The following is a 25,364-nucleotide window of genomic DNA, read 5'->3' on the forward strand; positions in this document are numbered from 1 at the left end:
GGTGTGGATGTAGCACTAGCTTAGCAGTGTTTAGCTCTGCTTGGCTAGGGCTAATGCAGTCTTTCTGATATCTTAAAATAACTTAAAACCCAATCTTCCGATGACTGAAATACCTTATCTTTGTTTGTGTTGCTTTAAATGACGGATGAAGAATGCGTCTTTCGGCACAACTTGAGGTACAGATTTAGCTGTGATTCTACAGTCAAAAATAAAGGCTTTTAAACCAAATATTACTAACAGAAAAATGTTTCAGGAGTAATGTGACCCGAATTGGGGAGAATTTAACGACACTGGCAGCCAAGGTGACATTGTTTACTGCTGTTAGCATGTAATTACATGGGACAATGTTAACACTGCAGTAGCGTAGTAAAAAAAAACAAAAAAAAAACAGTGGTGATGTGTATCTTTTCCCAGTTTAAGCGTGTTTTTATAGGCATTTTTGCTTTTTGTTTCACCGTGCAGAGAGACTAGGGAATGATAAAACAACAGTTTGCCATGGACTTTAGAATTCTGAGCAATTTCAGTTTCACCAAAATCAGGTTTTGTGCATGACATTTGGACAAAGAAACAAAAAGAATATATTGCCATATGAGCCAGTCAGTGTTATTTTAAAAAACAGCACAACATGGTGGAGGCTCAGTGTTTCCCAAACCTTCGAGAAAAAATGATTTGAAGTCTCTGAAGAATAGACTAAGTAAACAGAACAAGCATTTTGAAAGAAACAAAAGATGAGACAAAAACATCCTTTGCTGGGCTTAACACTCTTTAATCACTTGCTATTGAAGCATTATGAGAGAAGCGAACATACAATATTGTCGTCTTGATGGCTGGATTCATTTTGTTTTTGCTAATAGATAAGATATAAGATAATATTAAAAACTTAATACAGTCCAAAATATGGTATGGTAATTAATATATGAAGATAAATGACTCCATGAACATCTTGACTGGGACAGTATGTATTACCTTTGACAGACAGATGAGGGTAAAGTGTGTGAGCGATGCATCTGCTGGTCTGAAAAAGATTAACTGAATCAACATTAACAAAATTCAAGGACATAAATTGAGTAAAATAAAAAAATGTAGGTTGTTTTGACACATTAAAAGCATACCAATACAGGGAGGAGGCTGGCGAGGAGGACGAGGATGCACATCTCAGTATTCTTTTGTGTTACTATTTATTTATATGGACCATTTATTGTGAAAGAGAGCATACACGATTAGATGATGTACTGTGTGGAACATGTGACTATAGAATGGCGTCCGTCGGGTCTGCCTGAACTATTCCGAGGCTCCATTTTTAGAACTTTAATTAGTCATGCTCAAACTTTGTTTCTTCATTTGTTTTTTATTCAGTGTTGAGGTGCAGGCGGGATTTAAAAGTTATTTAAATGGGCTAAATAAATTTGGTTGTGTAATCCATGCAAAGACAAATGAATGCAGATCAGTCCCCCTCCATCCCCACGAAATAAAAAACACTGTGGTGTCACATGAAACTTAAGTCACCCATAAAGCGTTTTTAAATGTCAACCATCTCTCTTTTCTCACTACTACTGCAGGGAGCCTCAGCACCACTCAGTCCCTTACCACTACTACGAGCCACGTGGTCCAGATGAGTGTGCCATGTACATTTCTCATGAGCGTGGGCGGCGGGGAAGCCACCACCGCTTCATCACAGAGAAGCGGGTCTTCGCTAAATGGGCACGGACTTTTGACATCCACTTCTACCAGCCGGACTGGAGCCCTCCGCCTCTCCCAGCCAACCAGACGCTGGAGGGGACGGTCACAGCGGCACCCCTGGTACCCCAGAAGACGTGACCTGTGTTGGGGTGAAGAAAATGCTTTAGAGATTCATCTAAGAAAGAGTGAGGATGGGGGACATTTGCACTAAGGACTGCTGGACTCCTAACAGAAGAATAAAACGTGTAGTAGGCAAGAAAAATAGTTACCTATAAACTGTGAGTCGTGTTGATCCTGCTGGGCATTTGTTATGAGCATTTCTCCAGCTTCACCACTGCTTCTCCAGCAGTGTGTTCTGTTTACCGAGGTGAACCAGATCAAACTTTGTACATCCCTTGTACAACTTGTAAAGTGAGTTTATACAAGGAGGCAACATCATTACACACTCCACTCGCAATGCATGCATGCTGTGTCTTACTGTGGATTCTTTGTGTGTGTGTGTGTGTGTGTGTGTGTGTGTGTTTTTACCTGAGGGATCACAGAGGATACAAACATTGAGTTTGGGCTCTCTGCAAAGCCTCTGCTGGATGAAGGATCTATGCAGGATTCACCACTTACAGTTCACTGAAAGAAAACTACCATTACAATGCCCGTAATCTAACAGTGTATTGGCTATTTGAAGTGTGAATCATCACTGTTTTTTCATATTGATTCATATTCGTCTTGAGGTCAAGTTGGATGAGCTTCTTAAGACCCCTGTCTCGTGCAACAAAGGCCTCAAACACCTTTTAAAAGCAGATATGAATCACTTCCCTGACTTTCATTTTTACTGTCTTTCAGATATGTGCATTGTAAGCTCACACAAGTCAAACTTTGCAATGCAGCACTTCCTGGCTGAGTGACAAGTGTGTAACATTAACCGAGAGGTTTTATCTAATGCGTGTGCGCCCGTATGTATGTATCAAAAGGCTTTGTTGGCTCCTGTCACCACTTAATAGCGCGATTTATATAGCTACAAGCTGGATTTCCATGTAAATGCACAGCCATGTCACACAAGACAAGTGGGAGATTAAAATCGAAAGCAGGGATGCAGCAGCGCCATCCATCCTACTATACAGTATATATCTGCTGCCCGAATCGCCTCGTAGAAGAATTACACTGTTTTTCTGTTAAACTGATGAGTATGTGATCTGTCAGTCTTTTCCTCTCTCGGTCTGGATTGTGTTTTATGTACACTCTCCTCTCATTTAATGGAGTATATATGCTGCTTGTAGACTGTCCCTTCCTCTCTTTGAGATCCTCTATTTTCCCCTCTTCCCTCCTCTATGAATAAGAATGAGGTGTTGGTCTGGAGAAAGTGATGAGACATGTGGTTATCTTAATGATACATCCTGGTGCTAAGTCCCTATTGATTTTACCCTCATCTCTGTAATGTGAGTAATGAGAGGAGGGATGATGTTGGTCAGATACATAGGTGCTCACACAAGGACGTGTTTCACAACACGTTTCCTCGGCGACGAAGACGTGATTACTTTTCATACATCACAAACAGCTGCAGGGGTGCTGCTGCTGTACTGAGAGTCCTGCTGCCGACTTTGTGCTGTAGCAAAGACTAATATATGAGTTGTTTTCGAGAGACTTATCAGTGAATGGCTGTGCACAACGGTCTGTATTAGTAAAGTGATAAGCACTTGAATATTTTTTGTTTTTTGCCTAATTAACCTCACAGTATGTCGTTTGGGGCTGTGACTATTTTCATTTTAGATTGTTTGGTCTATAAAAAGTCAGATAATAGCGAAATATGTACATCACAAGTTCTCAGAGCCCAAGGTGACATTTTTAGATTGCTTGTTTTATATATAACAGTCCAAAACCTAAAGTTATTCAGTTGCCATTATATAGAACAGAAAAGCAGCAATTTCTCACATTTGACAAGGTAAAACCAGTGAAATATGTGAATTGTCCACTTCATGAAGAAGCCATACCTAGAGATTGGCATGGGGTACTTTCCATAAGATCATCTCTCAATGCAAATCAAACCAGCTATTAGGCTAACTGAAATAAAACCATGCCAATCTCTAGGTATGGTGAAGGGTATGTGATGATGTGGGGCTACTTTAATTCCAAAGGCCAAGGGAACTTTATCAGGATGCATAGTATCCTGGATCCATGAAATAACTGGCCTTTCAAAATTAAAATCTGCCTGTCTCTATGGGAATTTAACATAGGGGTGTACTTACTTATGCCCCCTGTATTTTAAGGAAGAACATTTATTTATTTACGATACATTATTCATTCACAAAGAAAATTGGTGTCCTTAAAGGTCGGATTTTTCCTAAACTTTTTTAATTAAGGCATTAAGATCAATTTTTTTTATTCCTCTTTTTAGTCAACTTTAGCATGGGCTCATAAACATATGAGCACCACTGTAGAAAGACTGAGGACAGCAGTAAAATTGGATTACGTCTGACTCCAAATTTATTTAACAGCTCAATCAAGTCAAATCAATAGATCTCCACTGCCATCCAGAATGCTAAAGCAGAGACAGTGAGGCGTTTGAGCCCTGAGCTCAGTGTTGGACAGAGTTAGGGCTGGGAATCTAAGGCAAAGAGCTTCTGATTTAAAGCTGCATTCACAAGGCAGATGTGAAGACACATGTTGTGCTTATATTCATTTTTTATTGGCCAGCAATGTCTGCCAATAACCACATATGAAATGGAATCAGAGGAAAAAAGACGTCGGAAGTTAAATTCAGGCTTAGAGAGGAGCTGTGACACTTCAATCACGTTGTTAGGACCAATCCTCCATCTGTCACAGCAGGCACCGTCTACTACATACACTATATCTACAGTAGATAGTGTACGACAGAAACCAAGCTGCAGGTTACGTGGTGGAAAGAATTCCGTGCTTCAACAGACTTTCAGTGAGCAGCAAAGACATAAAGGTCAAACTATAAAGGGTTGTTTTCATTGTCTAATGGCGCCTTTGTGAGAGAAATTACAGAAAACATCTCATCATATATGCATTACCCCAAAAATCCCAAATAGCTCATGAAATAAGAATACTAATCCCACATTTTTCATTTATGCATTAATGTTAATTAGGCTATAATAATTAGTTATTCTCAGACAGGTGTGTGTGTGTGTGTGTGTGTGTGTGTGTGTGTGTGTGTGGGGTTGGCGAAGAGAGAGAGACCCGGCTGTAACTATCAGCATGCAAGATGTCGAAAAAGTCAAGCGTCTGGAATAATTTCAGAATCTTCGAAAATGCCCCCCTTTTTCGAGAGCCAGATATGCCAAAGGAAACACCTGACAACTGTAACAGCTTAGCCTTGATAAAGTATGATTGCCTGGCCTTTTAAATTACATGTATATATTTTATATGTATAATTTATTTGATGTGATTATCCAATCCATACTGTTTTTCATAAACATCTCTGTTGTTTGTTAGCAGCTGCAGAGTACAGAGTGGCTGGCTAACCCGCCTGCCAGAAAACAGAAGTTAATTAAACTAAAATAGTTTTCATGCTGGCTCCATGGGAAGAAATCAACAGAAGAAATCCTCGCTCACCCGCCTCTATTTTTTTGTTGTTGCCCAGGATGGAAATGTATCATTCCACTTAATAAAATACTTTTATCAGTCCTCCTGCGTTCAGCAATTTCTATATGTAACAATAACGGTAAACATATTAGAAATACAATTTGAATACTACCTCCGTATGTGTGTGTTGTAGCCCCCCCAGACATGAAGATAAAACATGGAGGATTTGTGGAGGATGGGAGGCCAGTGATTCACCTTCACCCTCCACTGACGGCAGCTGCCATTTTTACTTTTCAATCTCTCTCTCTTCCTGTCTGATTGTGACATCAAGCTGTGTCACACTGAAATAATAATGAAAGACAGGCAGTGTTACAAGGCCATTACTCCCCAAAGCTCCAAATAGATCCCAGACTGTCATCATGACTGAGTGTTGGAGCATTTTTTTTGTATTTGAAAATAGAACTGAGGCATAAACTGAAAGTAAAGCACATATCAAGGTAGCATTATAAGACAATGAAGGGAAAACAAGTATTCAGCAGAGGGTCATTAGCACTTCAATTATTAGACAGCTGAGCCAGGTCAATAAAATGTACTTGATATAAATTTAGATTGATTTCTCATTGCAAAGTATAATATCAAAAACTATGAACAGGGCTGAAAAAATAATGCTGTTCTCTTTATCCTCTTTTAATACACATAAAAATTACACGATACTAGGGCTGAAGCTAACAATTATTTTAATTAGCAGTTCTTTTGCTTAATTGTTTAATGTTTGGTCTATAAACATGGTTTCTGCAGGGTTAGTCTTACATTGCCAGACCTATCTCCACAGCGCTGCAAAGTACTGCAGGGTTAACCAATCGAATGTAATTTAACACCTGTTTCACAGACATACAAGCCAAAGTATGATGGAAAACCAGCAGGTTTTGGCCCATTATTTATTATTATTTAATAATATTATTTGATTCTTCTCTAAAATTGCCTGTTGCCCATTATGATGGGATCTAACCATAACCATTATTTACTATGATTAGAATACATGTTGGTATCAGTTGATTCTTCTTTGCTTTCTTGGTTTATACTTGGTGTAAAATCAACTTTGCATAAATAAATAATACATTCAAAGAATGCAATCTGGACAAGAGACAGAAAGCTTTCGGTCTAAGCAACCATCATTAAAATGCAACCCTCTCTAACTCTTCTTTATTTTAGTTTTCTTAAAATTTAAGAAAAGGCACTCAAAAAAATAAGTTAGGGCCACTGAGCTTGCCTCGGTCCAGACCTTTTAATCTGCCCATTTCACAGAGTTGACAGTCTTGACAGTGTATCGAGTTGACAGTTCTGTCTATCAGGCAACCACTGAGCATAATTTATGCCACAGCTATTGTTGCAGATGAGAATGAAAATCTGTGACTGCTTAAATTACTATCATCATTCTTAGGAATGATTGACATTACAAAGGCTCACTGACAGGCAAGCAGTTGGAAATCCAGAGTTTCCATGGATACTGGACAACACATCAGGCACAAACGTCTACAAACAGCATGTGTGTGTGTGCGTAAATCATTAAATTTAGCAGACTGCCACATGGGGCTAATGTTGTTCCACTTCTAAAGATGACAAGCATATGTCTGTGCGCTCACTGGTGAATACCAACGCTGTTTGTCGTTTGAACAACCTGTGTGACATATTCAGAGCATCCTGCCTGACTCTTCAGCCTTAAATCTTTCTGCCTCTTTGGAGATGGCTGCTCTGCATAGGGAAACCATAGTGACAGAGGAGATGGGAGAGTACATCACCATGCTGAAAGGCAGAGTATATTCAATTCCATCTATGAGTGCTGAACCAGAGGCACAGAGGAGATGGAGTCAATTTTAAAGTGGGCTTAAGAACAAACAAATCCATCTGAGATAGGTTGGCTTAATTTTTTTATTGTAGTATCTGCTGCCTGCCTAGTATACACTGACCGTTTATGGAGGCCATCCAATGGCTGCTCTGTCTTTTGAAATACAAGCCTCTCTGGATTGTTTGAAACATTTACAGTAAGGCAACAACAGAGCAGGTGTGTAAGTAAACTCAAGCGGCATCAATTTCAAGGATCTTTGTTTTATAAAATAAGCTTAGAATGAGCTCTGCCAGACATACCTTCAAAGGTCTGTAACAGTAAAAGCAGTTATTGTGTTTTATACAGTATGAGAATAATTATGGAATGAAAAAATAAATAAAAATTAGTCAAATACATTCATTTGATTCATTTGTGTTTCTTCTTTAATCAGGGTATCAACATCTTTCCAATTAAGGAAAAAAAATGAGCTTGCTCTCTTTGAAAGGGGACCAGGAGGAATGAGATTACAGAAAATAAGAAACAGGGATGGGAAAAAGGATGAAGAAATAAGCGTTGCATAAATAATGTATAAGAAAAGGTACTTGGTGGCTGACGCAGCAGCTGCCTTCTGATACATATGGTTTCATTTCCAACTCCATCTATTTTCCACTTCAGCCGCGAGGGAGGTTGGCAGCGGGCACCCGATGGGTAGGTCCTCGCGCCAAGGAGCAAAGATAAACTACCTCAGGTTCGATCCATATGCTTATAGCGTCAGTCACTCCCCCCAACAATGAGCCCAATGCAGAGTGGTTACACATGCAGAGAAAAGGAGAGGGGGAAAACACGTCCCAGCACAGAGGAGATTCATTTGGGAGCTTACTAGGTTATCAGTCACTTATCGCTGCTTTAGCGCAAGACGTGAAATGGCCGGGGAAATAGCTGTCCATCACCCAGAATACAATCAGTGGAGTACACGGCTGGGGAGCTAATGGATGTTTCCACGGGGAGGGCAATTTGGTGAATGGGAAAGTGGATGGGTCCATCATGCGAGATGGGATTAGGTGCGATTGTTATCCTTCATAAGCATGATATGACAGTCAAGGGGTGTAATGTATATGGACAAGGGAGACATTAAATAGTAATCTCTTCACAGCCCACTCACAGCCAATCACCCCGCTCCTTTTTCTGACCGAGCAGACGTTATGAGTAGCACTTAAACAGAAAGGCTGCTGCTGAAATATGCAGAGTAGCACGCTCTCAAAAATAAATGTAATTCTTATCTGCGGACTCAATTAAGTGCATTTTAACCAAATCATTAAATCGCAATTATGGAATGCCTTGACAAAACAACTTTTGACACAAAATAAATAAATAACATCAATGTTTTGTCAAAAATAAATCATAAAACAGTTAAAAATGGCCATACTGCCAGTGGTTGAGACAAGGCTTTGCATATCTGATACATGACTTTCAAGTATTTGTCCCTTCTCCCTTGTTACATCTAAAATAATTTCATTAGTAGAGAGCAATCATCCAAAAAAAAAAAAAAAAAAAAAAAGGCACCAATTGCATCACACAGTTCCTGGCCAAGAAGGCGCAAAAATAAGCCTGTCACCAACCGCACCTTTCCTCTAATATCCCTTCAGTAAACGCTCCTGATCTGCAGCTTCATGTCCTAAAAAATCCAGCAGCGTAAACGCTGAGGCCTCAGAAGATGTGTTTGAGGTGCTTGATGCCATACGTCTTGAAAAACACCAGGAGGATTAGAGTCCACAGGCCCAGGATGAAGCCATCAGGAGGATGCCAGTCTTTCTGCTTTGGTTTCTGAGGGTAGGGGGTGAGGTAGGGGAGGAAAGAAGAGAGGTGCAGGGGGGGAAATTGCAGGTTAGCAGTAGTGTGTATATTTCTCCTGTTGAGGCCACCGCTGATTGTTCTGTCATTCACACAGGCAGGCAGGCGCAGAGTCACATATACACTCGCTTTATCTCTTCACACACTTTATGTACACTATCTGCTGACTCACACACACAAACACAAAGGTTCACACAAAGAGCGGGTGGTAAAGCTCATCAATACACCTCCCCTGTCTTGTGTTTGTCCCATTCACTGCCACATCATCACTTTGTGTATGATTATACTTTTAAATCTCCCCTGTATTAACCATGCATCTCACAAGGAGCACATTTATATGCTAATGCAGTGGCAATATTCTGCGAAGAGATGAGATTTAACCTCTAAAAAATCTTCCTAACTCCTCCGTTGGCGACAAAGCTATAGATAGGCTGTGAGGACACACTTAAGAGATTTCTGTTATCCCTCGCTATACATGCTGCTATTATCCAGTCAAGAAATCACCAGTCAGAAAAGGCATCCCCCAAAGCCAAAACCCCGAGACTTTGCAAAGAGGATGAACACACAGCACGCACTCCAACTCTGCACACAAACTGTACACACAACATACAGTACTAAAGCTGCTGCATAAATACTTGGCTGAGCAGTACTACAGTACCTAGTGTACATTTACACCTTCTGAAGTGCACGCGCACGCACGCACATATGCATTAAAACTAAACTAAAATAAGGAATAGTAAGCCAATATTATCCATTATGCATCAACATTAATAATTATTAGTTAATATTCTCAGACACATTGCGCCGTATATTGTGTGTGTGTGTGCTAGTTTGCGTGTGCATGTGTGTTCGGTACTGTAACGGAGTGAAGGACAGACAGAATATAGTTCGGTTTCTTGCATGCTTGCTTTTTGTGGTTAACTTCCAAAAATATTTTGCCCCCCTGGCACATACTGTAGAGTGTGTTAAACATGAGCAGCGTCTGAAATACCACCCACTAAGTGCCAAATGCCAGTAAAATGTGTCTTTGGCACCTGAAATCTACAAGACTGGCTGAGACTGTAACGTTTGAACACCTCAGCCATATTCAGTTTTTCCTTTTTCTTGAACTCTCCTCCTGCTGATCATCAGCCAATCAAAGCAAAACAATGGCTCTGTCTCAAACAGGCTTCCTAATGGATGACTGTAATGCTCCTGCTACACAAAGCAGCATTATTTTAGCTTGTGGAGAGGGTATGATAATGAACTTGACCCACTGCATAATACAGTGAATCTTAAATAACACACTGCACCTGATTCTATTCATGAAAAAGTGTTTACAACAGGCATGATGACATGTTTCTTAGAATAATGAATATTAACTACTTTGGCTGGTGAAAATTATTGTAATTTCCTAGTAGCTTAACAGTTCCTGGTAAGTGAGGTGAAAAGTTAATTTCGGTTAATTTGCGGTTGCAATTTCTAATGTAGAAAGACTGAGGACAGCAGTAAAATTGGATTACGTCTGACTCCAAATTTATTTAACAGCTCAATCAAGTCAAATCAATAGATCTCCACTGCCATCCAGAATGCTAAAGCAGAGACAGTGAGGCATTTGAGCCCTGAGCTCAGTGTTGGACAGAGTTAGGGCTGGGAATCTAAGGCAAAGAGCTTCTGATTTAAAGCTGCATTCACAAGGCAGATGTGAAGACCTAACATGTTGTGCTTATATTCATTTTTTATTGGCCAGCAATGTCTGGCAATAACTACATATGAAATGGAATCAGAGGAAAAAAGACGTCGGAAGAAGTTAAATTCAGGCTTAGAGAGGAGCTGTGACACTTCAATCACGTTGTTAGGACCAATCCTCCATCTGTCACAGCAGGCACCGTCTACTACATACACTATATCTACAGTAGATAGTGTACGACAGAAACCAAGCTGCAGGTTACGTGGTGGAAAGAATTCCGTGCTTCAACAGACTTTCAGTGAGCAGCAAAGACATAAAGGTCAAACTATAAAGGGTTGTTTTCATTGTCTAATGGCGCCTTTGTGAGAGAAATTACAGAAAACATCTCAGACGAAAGACACATTTTGGTCTCGACAGTCAAAGAAAATTCACAATCAACTTCTTACAATGAATGATGGAAGCCAACATGAACACAATGCTTTCCGCCAAAGCTAGAACATTTTTGGTAATTTCAGATGTGAAATTTCAAATCTGATTAAACCACACTTACAGTGTCAATAAAGCAGATTAGCAGAGTGTTAACTCTTAATAATAACAAGGGAACACTTCAGGCCAATGCATCAACTCGGTGGGTATTATATTATGGCTTATGCTTTTGGTTTCTGCTGTTTTACATCTACAGATTTATAAATACTCAATACTAACGCTTTTTTTCCAATACACCACATCTACTATCTCAGAAATACATTATTTATTGCCTCTGCAGAGCAGCCGCGGGCGCCCTACACTCAACTTCTATAACAGCCTACATTAGTCTACTTACAAGGCTCACGCTTTAATGTCAAAACAATAGATTTCCATATAGTTAGAGAAATAAAAATAGTTCAGTAATAAAATCCGAGCGCACCATGGAACATCTCTCCTGCTGCCGACAGGCCTGTGAGCCAAAAAGTCAATCACACAGCACGGGAGTAGAAGAGGTTTTACCAGCGTCTTGGTTCAAAAGTACTTTAGCCGACTTTGCTATGAATAAACTAAAATGAGTCACTGTAAAACAGACTCGGTTTCGAACGCTGTTTGATTTTGACCCGTCTGTTGTAGTTTAGCTGGAACTCCCTAAATCCCAATAAAATTTTCCAAGTTTTACAATCAAACAGACACAGAGCTATGACAACAGGGAGCTGTCCCACTGAGCTGTTCATATTAATTCAAACAGCACAAATCTGGTCCAAATCATGTATTCAATCAACACGGTCTCACGGCAGTTCGTGAAATGGTCACGTTATTTTTAATCTATTGATTCGTGTACAAGGACACGTTTATGTAGTTTTTTTCGTGGTGGTCAGCACACAATGGGAAGCATCTATACGGAGGTTAGGTTTAGGAAAAGAAGAACGGGGAAAGGACACGTCACGCCGGGACACGATCCACGGTCTCTGGGGGATGTGCGACAACGGGACGGTTGTGTTTAGGGAAACAACAACGGGGAAAGAAAATGTCACACGCGGGCCACGATCCGCGGTCTCTGGGGGACGCGCGACAACAACGGGACTGTTGGGTTTAGGAAAAGAACAACGGGGAAATGAAACGCCACACGCGGGACACGATCCCTGGTCTCCGGGGTGAAAGTCCTGTGTTGTTTGACCCATCCACCACCCCAACCAACCTCCTTGCGCGGATTTTCAGCATTTCATACTACTCGCTACCGTAGTCGTGCTGTGATCACGAAAGATGCTTCCCATTGAAATACATTAGTTTAAATAACGTGCTCACCACCACGAAAAAAAAGACAAACGTGTCCGTGTACACAAATCAATACATTAAATAACGTCACCATTTCACGAACTGCCGTGAGACTGGGTTGATTCAATTGGTGCTCTCACTAAACTACATGCATCAGATCTGTGTTACAGAACAAAATTGGGTTGAGACACTTTCAGCTAAAGCCTTGGTGACAAAGTGGCCGGCAGGAAGACAAGAAGAGGAGCTAAGGGTTAAATATCTGGAGGACGAGGCAGAGCCCGGCCACAGACATTTATAAGAGACGACTGGGAGCGCGTGGCCATTGGGGGCAGTTGACCTCCGTGACAATGGTAGGCAGAGGGGGGTGTGGGAGTGTGTGTGTGTGTGTGTGTGTGTGTGTGTGTGTGTGTGTGTGGTTGCATGTATATATGTCGGTATACGTGCAAGCCCCTTGGGTAAGGAAGAGCAAAGGGAGATGAATCGACTGTGACAGGAAGCCAGGTCAGCACCGCCGGCAGAGAGAGGAGCATACAGTATGTCAAGAGGGAAGAGAGACATTAGAACAGAAGTAAGTAACATAAAGTCAGAGAAAAGGGGTATTTATATGATCAGAAGTAAAACCACGAGGTAGGGCACAGAGCATCTTGCAGACACTTTAGCAAAGCACATTGCTGGTATACGTCATCAGCGCTTCTGGCTACCTCCTTTAATGGTTGCGCCTTGAAATGTCAGCGGGGTCAAAGTTGAAATTATTTGAACTTTGAGCTCAGCGGCATTTTCAAGCGGTGCGCCACGCCAAGGGTAGCACTTCCTCCGACTTGTCTCCACTACTACCAAATAATTTGTTAGTTATTTTTTGTTATTAATTGATCATTTGTGTAGTACATCAAATATTGCCTGACCGCTTTTATTTTTCTTTAGTAAACAAACTTATTTTGATAAGGATCCCTTAAATTTGGTAATTAAAGAATTGTGATCGATATAGACAGATAACATTTAATTCTTTGCTATTTTTGACCTGACTGTTGGCTGCCTTTTTTGCTGATCTTTGGCATTTTTGTACTGAGCTATATCAGCTGATATATTGGCCCGGCCCATTTATTGGACTAGCTCTGGTGTAAAATGTAAAATGTAAAAAAAAAAAAAAAAAAAAAAAGGTTCCATAGTCCAAGGTGACATCTTTGAATTGGATCTTTTGTCTGAACAGCAGCCCAAAACCCATACATTCCATTCATAATTATATAAAATAGAGAAAAGCAGCAAATATTTGGAGCTTTTGCTTGATTAATGAACTCAACGAATAATCTGTTAACTTTCTGTTGGCCAACTAATTGCTTAAATGACTAATTGATACAGCCCTAAGTTACCACGGAAAATGGAAACAAGTCTGCTCTCTGTATGGGTTATCCACTTCCACACGATGAAAAGAATGCAGCTTCTTTAGAAAAAGAAACATGATGGAAGCAGAGGAAAAACATATTAGGCATAGAAATGAGAGCGAGGAGCAGAAAAGGGGCGAGTGTTTGCTGACCTTCACTGACGGAACCATTCACATCCCACTGCCAAGGACAGAGACTTAGACACAAGCAGCCTGCCTCCATTACACAGGCTTTGAGTTGCGTATTCAATTCACAAGTAAAATCAATTAACGACTACCCATCTGATTGATTGGAGCTAATTAACATGGCCATGCAGGATGCTAAAGGTTGTTGAGGGAGGTGTGAAACACCCTGCCAAACACTAGCACTCCAAGGTCAAAACTGCAGCATATGTAGGTTGTGCGGAGCTGGATGAACAGCAGCCATTGTGCACTGGCAGGACACTCCACTGTACAAGAACAGTGCCTGGACCTTTAAACCCCCGGCAAGAGCTGGGACAGTCAAAGTGGTGGGTGTATTGTTATCTCATAAAGCATGTTTTGCTTTTCGAGACAATATTATTTGTAATTATTGAGCACAAGCAACAAAGCAAAGCTAATTCAGAGGAAAAGCTTGTTGAAGTGGGTTTGGCCTGTGATCCACACAATTCTAACATCCATCTTTGAAAGGTGTCAGTGTTGCAGGCTCAGCGAAGGAAGAGGGATTTGGCCAGGGATGGAAAGAAGGCAAAGCATTCCTTTTCAGTGTTTCCATTTTCAATTCTCTGAAGCCATATGGTGTGGCGTCAAGCTGGCAAAAGAACAAATAACAATTTGATGCCAGAGACCAGGACTCACAGCAGCGAGGCAGGAAAAAAAGTAGAATACACAAGAGACTGGGGAAAAAGGAGCTCCTTCTAGTTATTTTCAGAGCTGAACATATTGTGATTACGTGTTGGCAATGTGATGTGATGTGTGAGGTTGGGAAGAGAAGGTGGCAGGAAAAGGGGACTCACCCTGTCACCACTAGCGAGACAAACGGTAACAGAGCATTAATCAACTCCTCATGAACACACTCCCACATACACAATATGACAGGAAGTTTGTACACATACACCATACAACACAGGCTTATATATTCACTGTCAGTCACTCTGATGACTTTTCTATTTACAAGCTGTCACCTGGTCTACTGGCAAATGGAAAAATGGTTTTCTTAGAAGATAAACACAGTGAGACGATTTGTTTTTGTTGGGAGGCAAAACTAAAATCATTCAGACCAGTTGGGAATATTTTATACATCAAATCTTATGAGATTCAATCAAATCTAGTTCTTCAGATTAAGTGCATTTGATCAGGCACAACAAAAGACGCTGCAACAGTGGCAGGAAAACAAAGATATCTCAGAGAGTGCTGTGCACAATATGACAGCTAATCATAAAGAGGAGAGCTGTCAATAGGCGTTATGGACATTGGTCATTCTGCTGAAGTGCAGATGGATTATGGTGAAGGGAGAGAGAGATGATTCAGTCCGTCAGGATCCTATCCTCAACCCAGCAGGAGTGCAAGCCGATAATCGAAATCTCTGACAGGGGTCGTCGGGTCGATGAGTGTGTTTGTGCTTTGATCGTGTGGGTGCATTTAAAAAGGGGAGGGGAAACGGGAAAAGATGCATAAAGATGAAGAGACAAAAGAGAGAACCAAGATATGAAGCCAAGTAGCAGACGGCAGAGACTTAATGGCGTTTGTGTGTGAGCGTGCAAGCTTCCAACAGTGTGATCACTTCTGTGTATTGAAAATTACATAGACAGTTTATGGGGCAGTGGGCAGCAGATCTGAAACCGGCCTAATTTGCCAGGCTTCTGAGGCAGTCCTCAGCGATCAAGAGTGCCACTGGGTGTGGAGACCCCTCCTGTTTCCCATCATGATACTCAATAAGCGTCTGACAGGGCTCAGGCCTGTGGTAAGCTTCATTTCTCTGGGCCAACTGACTGTGACTCCTTTGTTCACACCAAAGTGGATGTCTGCCAGTGATGTTTCCAGCAGTAGGACCCAAGAACTTTTTATTTTTTTTTATGTATTTATTTATTTATTTATTTTTACCACTTACTCAGTTCAGCTGGATCTGACCTTTGGTATCAACACCAACAGTTTAGTATCCGTCATAGTGGAGACAAACATCATTGTCAAATTGTCAACTCTGCTGTAGTCACTGAAATCTGAACCAGGAGCATTTCAAAATAGATCTATCTTCAACAAATTACTTTTTTTTTGCAGTTTCATAATTTGATGCCTCTGTGTCTGCTGTGCGGAAGTTACTACAGAGTTGAAATAACACTTGTCTGACACAGTCTTATTGTCAGTCTTATTGAAAGGATAATACATTGGATAATACTGTGTAGATGGTCATGTTAAGTATGGGTTTCTCAGAGGCACCCTGAACCCCAAATGTAAGCACTAATAATGTCTGCTTTTGCCTGTAGCAAAGTTAATGTGACTTCTTTACTTTTCTGAGGCACAAGTTGAAAGGGAAGTATAGAAATAGTAGTTTTAATAGGTTCCTAATGGAAATTTTACAAGAGTGATGCAGAAAGACCCAAGAGCGTCTATTTTGAATGCAGATCACACTTTCTAAAAGGTGGAATGAGGAGAAATAGGTGTTCATTTGTGAAGGTCGGCCCGACTGAAAGCCGCAATTCATTTGGGAATGAGGTGAATGCACAATTCACCGCAATCCTGCCTATCCATTCTGCTGAATTTCATGGTGGCCCTTCCAACTGAGACCACAGGCACTTGTATTCCACACTTAGAGCTGTCACCATGGAAACAAGCCAAAGACATGATCTGTTGGTAGATGTTGCTCATAACTTTGTTTTTTTGTGTCCAAATTAAAGATGGGCAAACTTAACACGTGGGCACACTTAACAAAAATAAATAAAATGGATGTTAAAAATGTCAGGGTCATATCAGCGTGGGCCTGTTCATGTGGTTTTGAGTGCCCCCAAAGTCCCTGGTGTTTGTGTGGGTCTCTTACCTGATGGATGATCTCAGACACTGGCAGCTGGTCCACATACGAGTAAGTCACTTTTTGCGGCTTTTCATTCATGGGACTGAAAGACAAAACACACACAAAACAGCTCTCTTTTAGCATTTACCTGAAGTACATAAACTGAACTTTGGAAACATTACGTTTTATAGTTAGTTAGTTATAGATAGTTTAATAAAATATTATTATTATCATTTTATTTATTCCACCAGGTTTCTTCCTTGTCAAAACCCTAAAATACCCAAAATGCAACTTGACCACCACTGTTTGGTCAGAGATTCAATTGTGTTATGCTAGTAGCAGCTAATGTAGCCTTGAGCCTCAAGCAGGTCTGGTAAGCTCACGTCTTTCTAACTCCACACCCCCAGACTTTTACATTTCCAAACTTGCAGTCTTCAGCCCCAACTGACACTGGCTCAAGTGACATCACTTAAAGGAAATTGATCAGACTTCAAGCAGCTCCCTCTGGAGCCACAGAACTCCAACTTGTTTCAGATATTTAGTGGTACTCCCCAATGCCTGTAAACAAACTTTGATGTGTAAAATGAGCAGAGTTTCCCTTTAAGTTCTACAGTTTATCAGTTGGGTGACAGATTTTGCTAAACACGACAAAAAATCTTTTAGGAAAAAAACTAAAAACAGTTTGGGGTCCTCCCCCAGGAAGTTTTGAGCGTCAAAGACTTAATTGCCCACATTCGAATACATATTCAGGCACAAATTTATGGTGAAAACGTCTACATTGATTTCAAGGAAAATACAAAATTCTGCAGGTAACAATTCAAAATTGTATATATAATGGAATATAATGCAGTATTCACATCCGACTACAATTGACCACAAAGTCCAGTTGATTTGTATGAACAGGGCATAACCGTATCTTCTTTCCCAAGGAGCACATTTTGCTCCTAAGTTGAAAAATGTAGGAGTGACTTACATAAGCTAACTGCTATTACTGTTGTAGCTTATTTGTACAATGATACAATAGTGTTATGAATACAACACATTATAAAATGTGATGTTTTCTATTTTAAAATATTGATCAAAAGTGATGTTGAATAGCCTATAGGCCTACAGTAGTGTAACAGACCGCCCCTATGGCATGCATGTGAACAGTGGATTAATTGCATATCTAACCACCATAGTGTGAAATACAGTTTAACTGCTGCTGTTACGTGAACGAGGCTCAGCATAGAGATGGAGCGGGAGGCGGCTTGTTCAGTACAGCAGTGCCGCTAAAGCACTCGAAACTGGTTTTCATGCGTACCAACGTACGGCTTGCATCAGGAGAATCAGGAGAAACTGTACCGAAACGGGGGAAAGTATTTCATGCTACTACGAGACGTTGAAGTGCAGGAACATTGCACAGCTTCGCCCAGCACTCACCCAGCAGAGTGCAGAAGTCCTTGTCAATGCATATGTGACATCCCGCCTTGACTACTGTAATTCCATCTTGTCTGGAATCCCTAATAAGCTACTCCACCGGCTCCAACTCATTCAGAATTCTGCAGCGAGGATTACCGGTATAACATGCTCCAAATCCACTAGCCATGTAACACCATTACTTATGCAACTGCACTGGCTTCCAGTTGCCTACAGAATACGTTTCAAAGTCCTGCTCCTGGCATACAAGGCCCTACACAATTATACCCCCACCTACCTCACTGACCTCCTGGAAGTTTACACCCCAGCCCGCTCACTGAGATCCTCCTCAGCAGGCCTACTGCATGTCCCTAGTGTGAACCTCAGCACCCTGGGAGATAGGGCTTTCAGCTACATCGCCCCCAAGCTGTGGAATCCACTACCAGACTACATCAGACACTGTGACTCAATTACTGACTTTAAAAAACAGACTTAAAACAAACAGTGGCTTGTATAAGTTTACACACCCATGCTAAAGTTGACTAAAAAGAGGAATAAAAAAAAAACATCTTTTGGAAATTGATCTTAATGCCTTAATTAAAGAAAATAGGAAAAATCTAACCTTTAAGGACACCAATTTTCTTTGTGAATGAATAATGTATCGTAAATAAATAAATGTTCTTCCTTAAAATACAGGGGGCATGGTTTTATTTCAGTTAGCCTAATAGCTGGTTTGGTTTGCATTGAGAGATGATCTTATGGAAAGTACCCCATGCCAATCTCTAGGTATGGTGAAGGGTATGTGATGATGTGGGGCTATTTTAATTCCAAAGGCCAAGGGAACTTTATCAGGATGCATAGTATCCTGGATCCATGAAATAACTGGCCTTTAAAAATTAAAATCTGCCTGCCTCTATGGGAATTTAACATAGGGGTGTACTTACTTATGCCCCCTGTATTTTAAGGAAGAACATTTATTTATTTACGATACATTATTAATTCACAAAGAAAGGTGGTGTCCTTAAAGGTTGGATTTTCCTCATTTTTTTAAATTAAGGCATTAAGATCAATTTCCAAAAGATGGTTTTTTTATTCCTCTTTTTAGTCAACTTTAGCATGGGTGTGTAAACTTATGCAAGCCACTATCTCTTCAAGATGGCTTATGGACTGACTGACTTTTATTTGTATTTTTATTTTTATGAGATGACTATAATTTTAACGACCTTTTTTGTTTGTGAAGTGACGTTGGGTGTCATGAAAGGCGCTTTAAATAAAATGTATTATTATTATTATTATTATTATTATAACTATCTTAAGCACAGCCCGCCGTGCAGACAGACCACAGTCAGAGCTCCGGCAGAACGAGAGCTCTGCGTCCTTCAGCTGCGGTTTCTCGCTGCGCCACCGGTCCCCCGGTGCAGCATGGTCACCGGGAGTGTCCGGTACAGTCTGACTCTGCAAACAGAGATAATATTAGCGCAATACAGCGGAGCGTTCAGATCCAGTCAAATCAGCACCAGCCGCATGTATACAGTAGTGGCTGTGGATTAAATGGAGGCTGGCTGCTGAAGATCAGACGTTTTGGCCCTCGTAATTTTTCCTTTAGCGCTGGCTAAAACCTCTTTGGGGGGCGCCAAAACTTTATCTATGCAGGAAAACCCTGATGTCCTGAACGCGCAGTCACCAGCAACTCTCATAAGAATGAACGTTGCATCCAGGTGTTATAATACAACCACGAAAAAACTTCAGATGTAGATATAAACGGCTCATTCTAAGGTAACGAAAACACGATTCTTAGATTCAGATGATTATACACTAATGAAAACATAGTTATTAATATTATATTCCATTTCTGCCAATATATCGGGCTAAATCCTACAACTAACAGACTTTCAGAGTATGTGTTTCTTAGTTGCAGCATTTCAGAATCAGCTATTAACACTCGGTTGGAAAACCTTGTGTATCCATTACACAATGACAGATAACATGATGAAAGGACAAAACTCTGCTCAGTTTTCAAAATAAAAGATGAACTCTTGTGGACCTTTCATATCTTTAGAAAAGCAGCTGACTCTAAAATATCTGTGAATTGTGAGTTAGGAATAAAGCCATTTACATTTACAACATTGAATTAATGAGCCTAGCTTCAGCGACTTATATTAATAAATTAAGTTGAGGTTCGGTGTCTTGCTCAATGACACTGAAAAAGGCCACCACATGCCAGCTGATGATAGACATTAGTTAATGTGAGACAGGATGTATTAAACCTGCGACCTTTAAGACACAGAACTGGTTATCCAATCACAGAACCTTCCTGCTTCCATTGTTGTCCAAAAGTTATTAAAAAAGCATTAATGAGCCCCACTGGGATACATGTTTCATCATTACAATGAACATGGGCAACGTAGTTTATTTTGAGTCAACCACACATACACCTGACCATCCTGCTGCTGTTTACTTACTTGAGCACCAAATATGCATCTGAAAATAGTATCCCAAACAAACACACAATTTACTCCGGTTTTATTTTGCTAAACACTACCCAGTGCTCGTCTGTTTTAGGCACAAAGCATTTTTTATATTTGTGACGGTTTTAAAGATTCAGTAAGAACGAATGGGCAACAGACAATAATAAAGATATAAGATAAGATATATCGGCAGCATTATCCTTTAAAGCTATATGGGCAAGGTTTTTCTCATCAGCATAAATCACAAATTGAGTCTACACATGAGCTCAATATGAACCGATATGTCAAATAAATCAAATAATCAAAAAAACATAACCTCCTTGGGGAAGGTAATCAAAAGGTACAATGCAGAAAAAAAGGTCTCATTCTGGCTAGAACTAATTTGCTCTGGGGAACAAAATTAAGGATTTTAGGAAGATGTTTGCTCCCCTTTATTGCTTTTCTGGAATAAGTCCATACCTATTTGAATAAGTCTCTGATAACTCTTTATCAGACAGCTCTTTGATGATTGGTCTAGAGAGGCTACTATCTAATGTTTGTTTTATCACCTTGTACTCTCTTAAATACATTAACTGTGTTCTTGTAGGTTTACTCGCATTATTTTATAGGGAAACTGAAACATACAGCTGTGTCAACTTTGTGAACACTAACAAAGCTTCAATAAAAATGCATATGACAAAAAAAAGCAAGGGAGAAGGAAACAGTTCAAACACTTGTCAAACCTATTACAACTATTTGGATCTATTAATATGCCACAATTAGTACATCTTCTCTGGGAGAGTTTGTTTCCAACATCACAGTCAGACATACAGAGTCAAGAAGAAGGGTCTCAGCTAAGGTCACAGTCGAGTGGAGGTTTGACTGAGTGGCTGTCTATGGCTAATCAAAGAAAGTTCAGGCCAGACAGCTGCTGACAAAGCGGGCCATATACCCCAGTGAGCCACCACTTGCTGTGTGAAGCAACCTGTCCTCCTTTTCCTCTTCTTTCTTCCCTCTGAGTTACTTTTGCTCAAATTCTTTCTCTCTGGCTTCTGCTCTCATGCCCTACCTTCTTTATTTTCCTGTCATTATCCCTTTCTTTTCAACTTCATTTCTCTGCACGTTTCTCTTCTCACCATGTCTGTGCGGTAGGGCAGAAGTTGCTCTGACAGGCAGGAACCTAGACAGAAGAAAACTGACCGGGCTCGCAGGCAGTGAGACGATCTCCTGCTGAGCCCTCTGTATGCTCTGAGCTCTTTCAACCACTGGAAATATGTCACTGAGAGCACCAACGTCTCACTGCTATTTCCTCCCTTTTCACTTAGCACAAAAGATGAACTCAAATTCAATTCAAACCACTTTCCACTTTATTTTCCATAAAAATAGATACTTTTGGAGAGGATTTTTCAATCCACTTAGCTGATTCTAATGGATGTGACTGATCCTCCCCACCTCCTACTCCCATATCACTGCTTTCTCCAGCTGCCATCTTTAGGTCAAACTAATTTCCTTTTAACATCTGCTCTAATAACGACCCAAGTAGATTTTGTAAATTCTATCCAGCACTGCAGGTCACAAATGACATTAAATGTACTTTATTACACAAACGGGAGCTTTAATTTGATGATTGATACTATCCTTGGAGCTTTGTGATGCAGAGTTTTGGTCAACAAGCACCTTTGGCTGTAAGTGAGTAGCTACACAATGTCATTACTCTGTTAAGCCCATGTATAATGAAGAGAATTGAGGGGGTCCATTAAAACATCCTCTCCAGCAAGAGCAATTCACTTAATGGAAGAGCTTGTTCTGAGGATAAAACAGCAGTTTAGAATTTTTTTGTTATTGCAAAAAGTTGTGCAAAAGAAAAAAAAAATGTTGCAAAAGAAAACAAAACCAAAATTAAAACCACAAAATAAAACACAAACAATCAGAATTTAACAAAACCAAAAAAAAATAAAAACAGATTAATTCGAGAAGGAGCAAGCGGAAGCAAATAGCTTATTTGGTCCTGCCCCTATTTCACAAAATCATATTATTTCAAAGCAAATAAATATGCAAATACAGCATACAATTTTTCAGTTCTTACAATAACTTACAACAATATACAACAATAAGTTTACATTACAATTTCATTCCTATGTTTCGGTCTATTCTTTTCTGTATTGGTCAAGTATTGATTTCTTTAATCTATTTTTTAACTGAATGATATTATGACTCTGTTTGATGTCATTGTTCAGTCCATTCCATAAGGTCACCCCACAAACTGAAACAAACATGCTATTAACAGCAGAGAGCAAGAGGTTGCTTGAACATACATTGTCCTCTTAGATGATATACCCCGTCTCTTTTATTAAACATTGCGCGTATGTTACATGGTAAATTATTTTCTTTAACTTTAAACATAAATTGTGCAGTTTTGGATATAACAATGTCCATAAATTTCAGCAAATGTGAATTCAAAAACAGATGATTAGTGTGCTCATAATACCCGGTGTGATTTATTTTCCTGACTGCTCTTTTTTTGCAATGTGCAAATATTATGTAAGTTGCTTTTGTAGGTATTTCCCCAAACTTCAACACAATATAACATATATGGTAAAATAAGTGTGCAGTACAGAGTATGTAATGTATTTTGGTTCAATATTTATCTAGTTTTGCTCAATATACCAATACTCCTGGCCATCTTCATGCACAGATATTTAATGTGGGGCTTCCAGCACAGTTTGTGGTCAAGTACAACACCCAGAAACTTACTTTCATAGACTCTTTCAATTGTTTTGTTATCAATTACTATTTTAACATCTATATTTGTAGTATGATTTCCAAATATCATGAATTTAGTTTTGTTCAAGTTTAAAGATAACTTATTTGAATCAAACCAAAGTTTTAATATATTCATTTCATTTGTGACCATTTCCAGCATCTGCTGCACGTTATCCCTGCAACAAAAAATATTTGTGTCATCTGCAAAAACAGTAAATTTTAGTATATTTCACACTTTGCAAATGTTATTTAGGTAAAGGATAAACAGTTTCGACCCTAAAACTGAGCCCTGTGGAACGCCACAGGAAATACTAAGGCTCACTGACCGGTGATTACCCGTTTGAACAAACTGACTCCTATTTTCAATATAGTTTTTTTTATCCAGTTATAGGCCACACCTCTGATGCCATACCTTTCCATTTTTTTTAACAATATTTCATGATCAACAGTATCAAAAGCTTTTTTTTTTAAATCAATGAATATCTCCACTGCATAGTTTTTATTTTCAATACAATTTGTTAATCTTTTCGGGATAGTAGACCCACTATCATATATATATGATAGTGGGTCTACTATCCCGTCTATTACTTTTTTTTACTAGAGACCTATCAATGTTATTACAATCTTTGGAAGTTTTATTTTTACTTTTATTTACAATCTCTATAATTTCTTTGCTTTCTACAGTTCCCAAAAACAATGAGTATGGTTTTTTTTTTCCACATGGTCCATCACAGAGTATTTCATCCCTGTCTAATTTATGTCTTTGGCCAGTTTACGGCCCACATTAACAAAGTAATTGTTGAATCTGTCAACCACCTCATTCATATTTGTCCATGTCTTGTCATAATCCTTGAAGTTTTCTGGATAATTAAAGTTATCCTTTTGTAATAATGGACGAGAAGAGAGAATAAGGCCCTGATCAGACAGAGCATGTTTTAGCAGCCTGGGGCGGCTTTTTGCAATTGTTTTCAGTGAGAGTCAAGCATTTTGCCCGCTGCCTTTGCATTGCTGAGCGCCTCCCGTGTTTTTGCAGGAGTGCCCAGAACGTCTCAAATTGAAAAAACTTCAACTCAGAGCGAAAAGAAAACACCTGACGTCTTTTAACTTTACAGCAAAATAACGGTCAGCCGAGGACCAGTGATTCAATAGTTGCCTAGCAAGACTAGAAAAAGACCCAACTGATCAGATCGAGGCATCTTCAACAAAAAAGGCAGTGCAGTGCACCTTGTGCTTTGCAACCTGCAAATGTGCTCTGTCTGATCGCGGTTTTGGAGAAGGATGAGAGCGAGCAAGAGAATGAAAAAGAGACTTACACACTTGAACACACACATATACCCATCTTCTCTAAATATACTGCTCCACTTGTCTGAGTGGCTGGATGAGCTGACAAAAGTGGATTAAAGCAGCACTATATGTAATAACAGCTCATTTCAGAGGACATCTGTGATATTTTCTCTCTGGGAAGACGCAGAGCACACTACAACCCATTTTCAGGTTGTATAAAAAGCTATTATTTAATTTGACCAGTGGTGTCTGGACAGAGGTCTCACAACGATCCTTCTAAGTGATTGCTTTTTTGTGATGATCCTAATGTGTTGGCAAAGGGTTTAACCAAGCTCAGTCCTGATTTTATAGAGCAAATCCAAATGAGATTTATTTCTTGGTAGGACGAGATGGGATGATTACTGTTAGTAGGGCTGCAACTAACGATTACTGATAATGCACCGATTATTTTCCCAATTTAAACAGAGAGTGAAAAAGATTAAGTGAAAAATGCACATTATAATTAGAGCCTAAAGTGACAAATTGAAATTGCTTGTCTAAAACCCAAAGCAATTCAGTTTGCTTTCATATATGATAAAGAAAAGCAGCAAGTCCTCATATTTAAGAAGCTGAAACCACCAAATGTCATTTTTCTTGAATCATAAATCAAATAGTTTTACTCAAAATAGAAAAAAAGAATATATAGTTTTCTGTGAATTGATTGAGCACCTGTGATGTTTCAATCCATACTCCCGTAATAAATAAAGTCACAATTACCTACTATACTCCTGGTCTTTCCCATAATTTAAGTCCAGAGACAC

General features: G+C 39.7%; 2 protein-coding genes across 3 annotated transcripts in view; one reads left to right on the forward strand and one right to left on the reverse strand.

Annotated features, from left to right (window-relative positions):
- Window positions 1–5,322, forward strand: part of st6galnac5a (ST6 (alpha-N-acetyl-neuraminyl-2,3-beta-galactosyl-1,3)-N-acetylgalactosaminide alpha-2,6-sialyltransferase 5a) — a 63,572-nt gene extending 58,250 nt beyond the window's left edge. Inside the window, exons 5-6 of one of the 2 annotated variants that reach the window (XR_004898338.1) lie at window positions 1,560–2,200; window positions 4,813–5,322. Coding sequence is in view for 1 of the 2 variants with exons in the window: in XM_036005335.1 (XP_035861228.1) it covers window positions 1,560–1,818 (259 nt within the window). In the remaining variant the exon portion in view is untranslated. Of the gene's footprint in view, window positions 1–1,559; window positions 3,735–4,812 lie in introns of those variants that run through there. The other variant, XM_036005335.1, reaches the window with a different exon arrangement.
- A 2,148-nt stretch (window positions 5,323–7,470) lies between these two features.
- pigk (phosphatidylinositol glycan anchor biosynthesis, class K) overlaps window positions 7,471–25,364 on the reverse strand; it is a 30,429-nt gene continuing 12,535 nt past the window's right edge. The window contains exons 10-11 of the mRNA XM_031294415.2: window positions 16,700–16,775; window positions 7,471–8,869 (exon numbers count right to left, since the gene is read on the reverse strand). Of these exons, the coding sequence (XP_031150275.1) occupies window positions 8,753–8,869; window positions 16,700–16,775 (193 nt within the window). The 3' untranslated portion in view covers window positions 7,471–8,752. The remainder of the gene's footprint in view (window positions 8,870–16,699; window positions 16,776–25,364) is intronic.

The sequence above is a fragment of the Sander lucioperca genome, chromosome 9 (genome assembly GCF_008315115.2).
Source record: "Sander lucioperca isolate FBNREF2018 chromosome 9, SLUC_FBN_1.2, whole genome shotgun sequence".
In the NCBI taxonomy this organism is placed as follows: Eukaryota; Metazoa; Chordata; class Actinopteri; order Perciformes; family Percidae; genus Sander; species Sander lucioperca.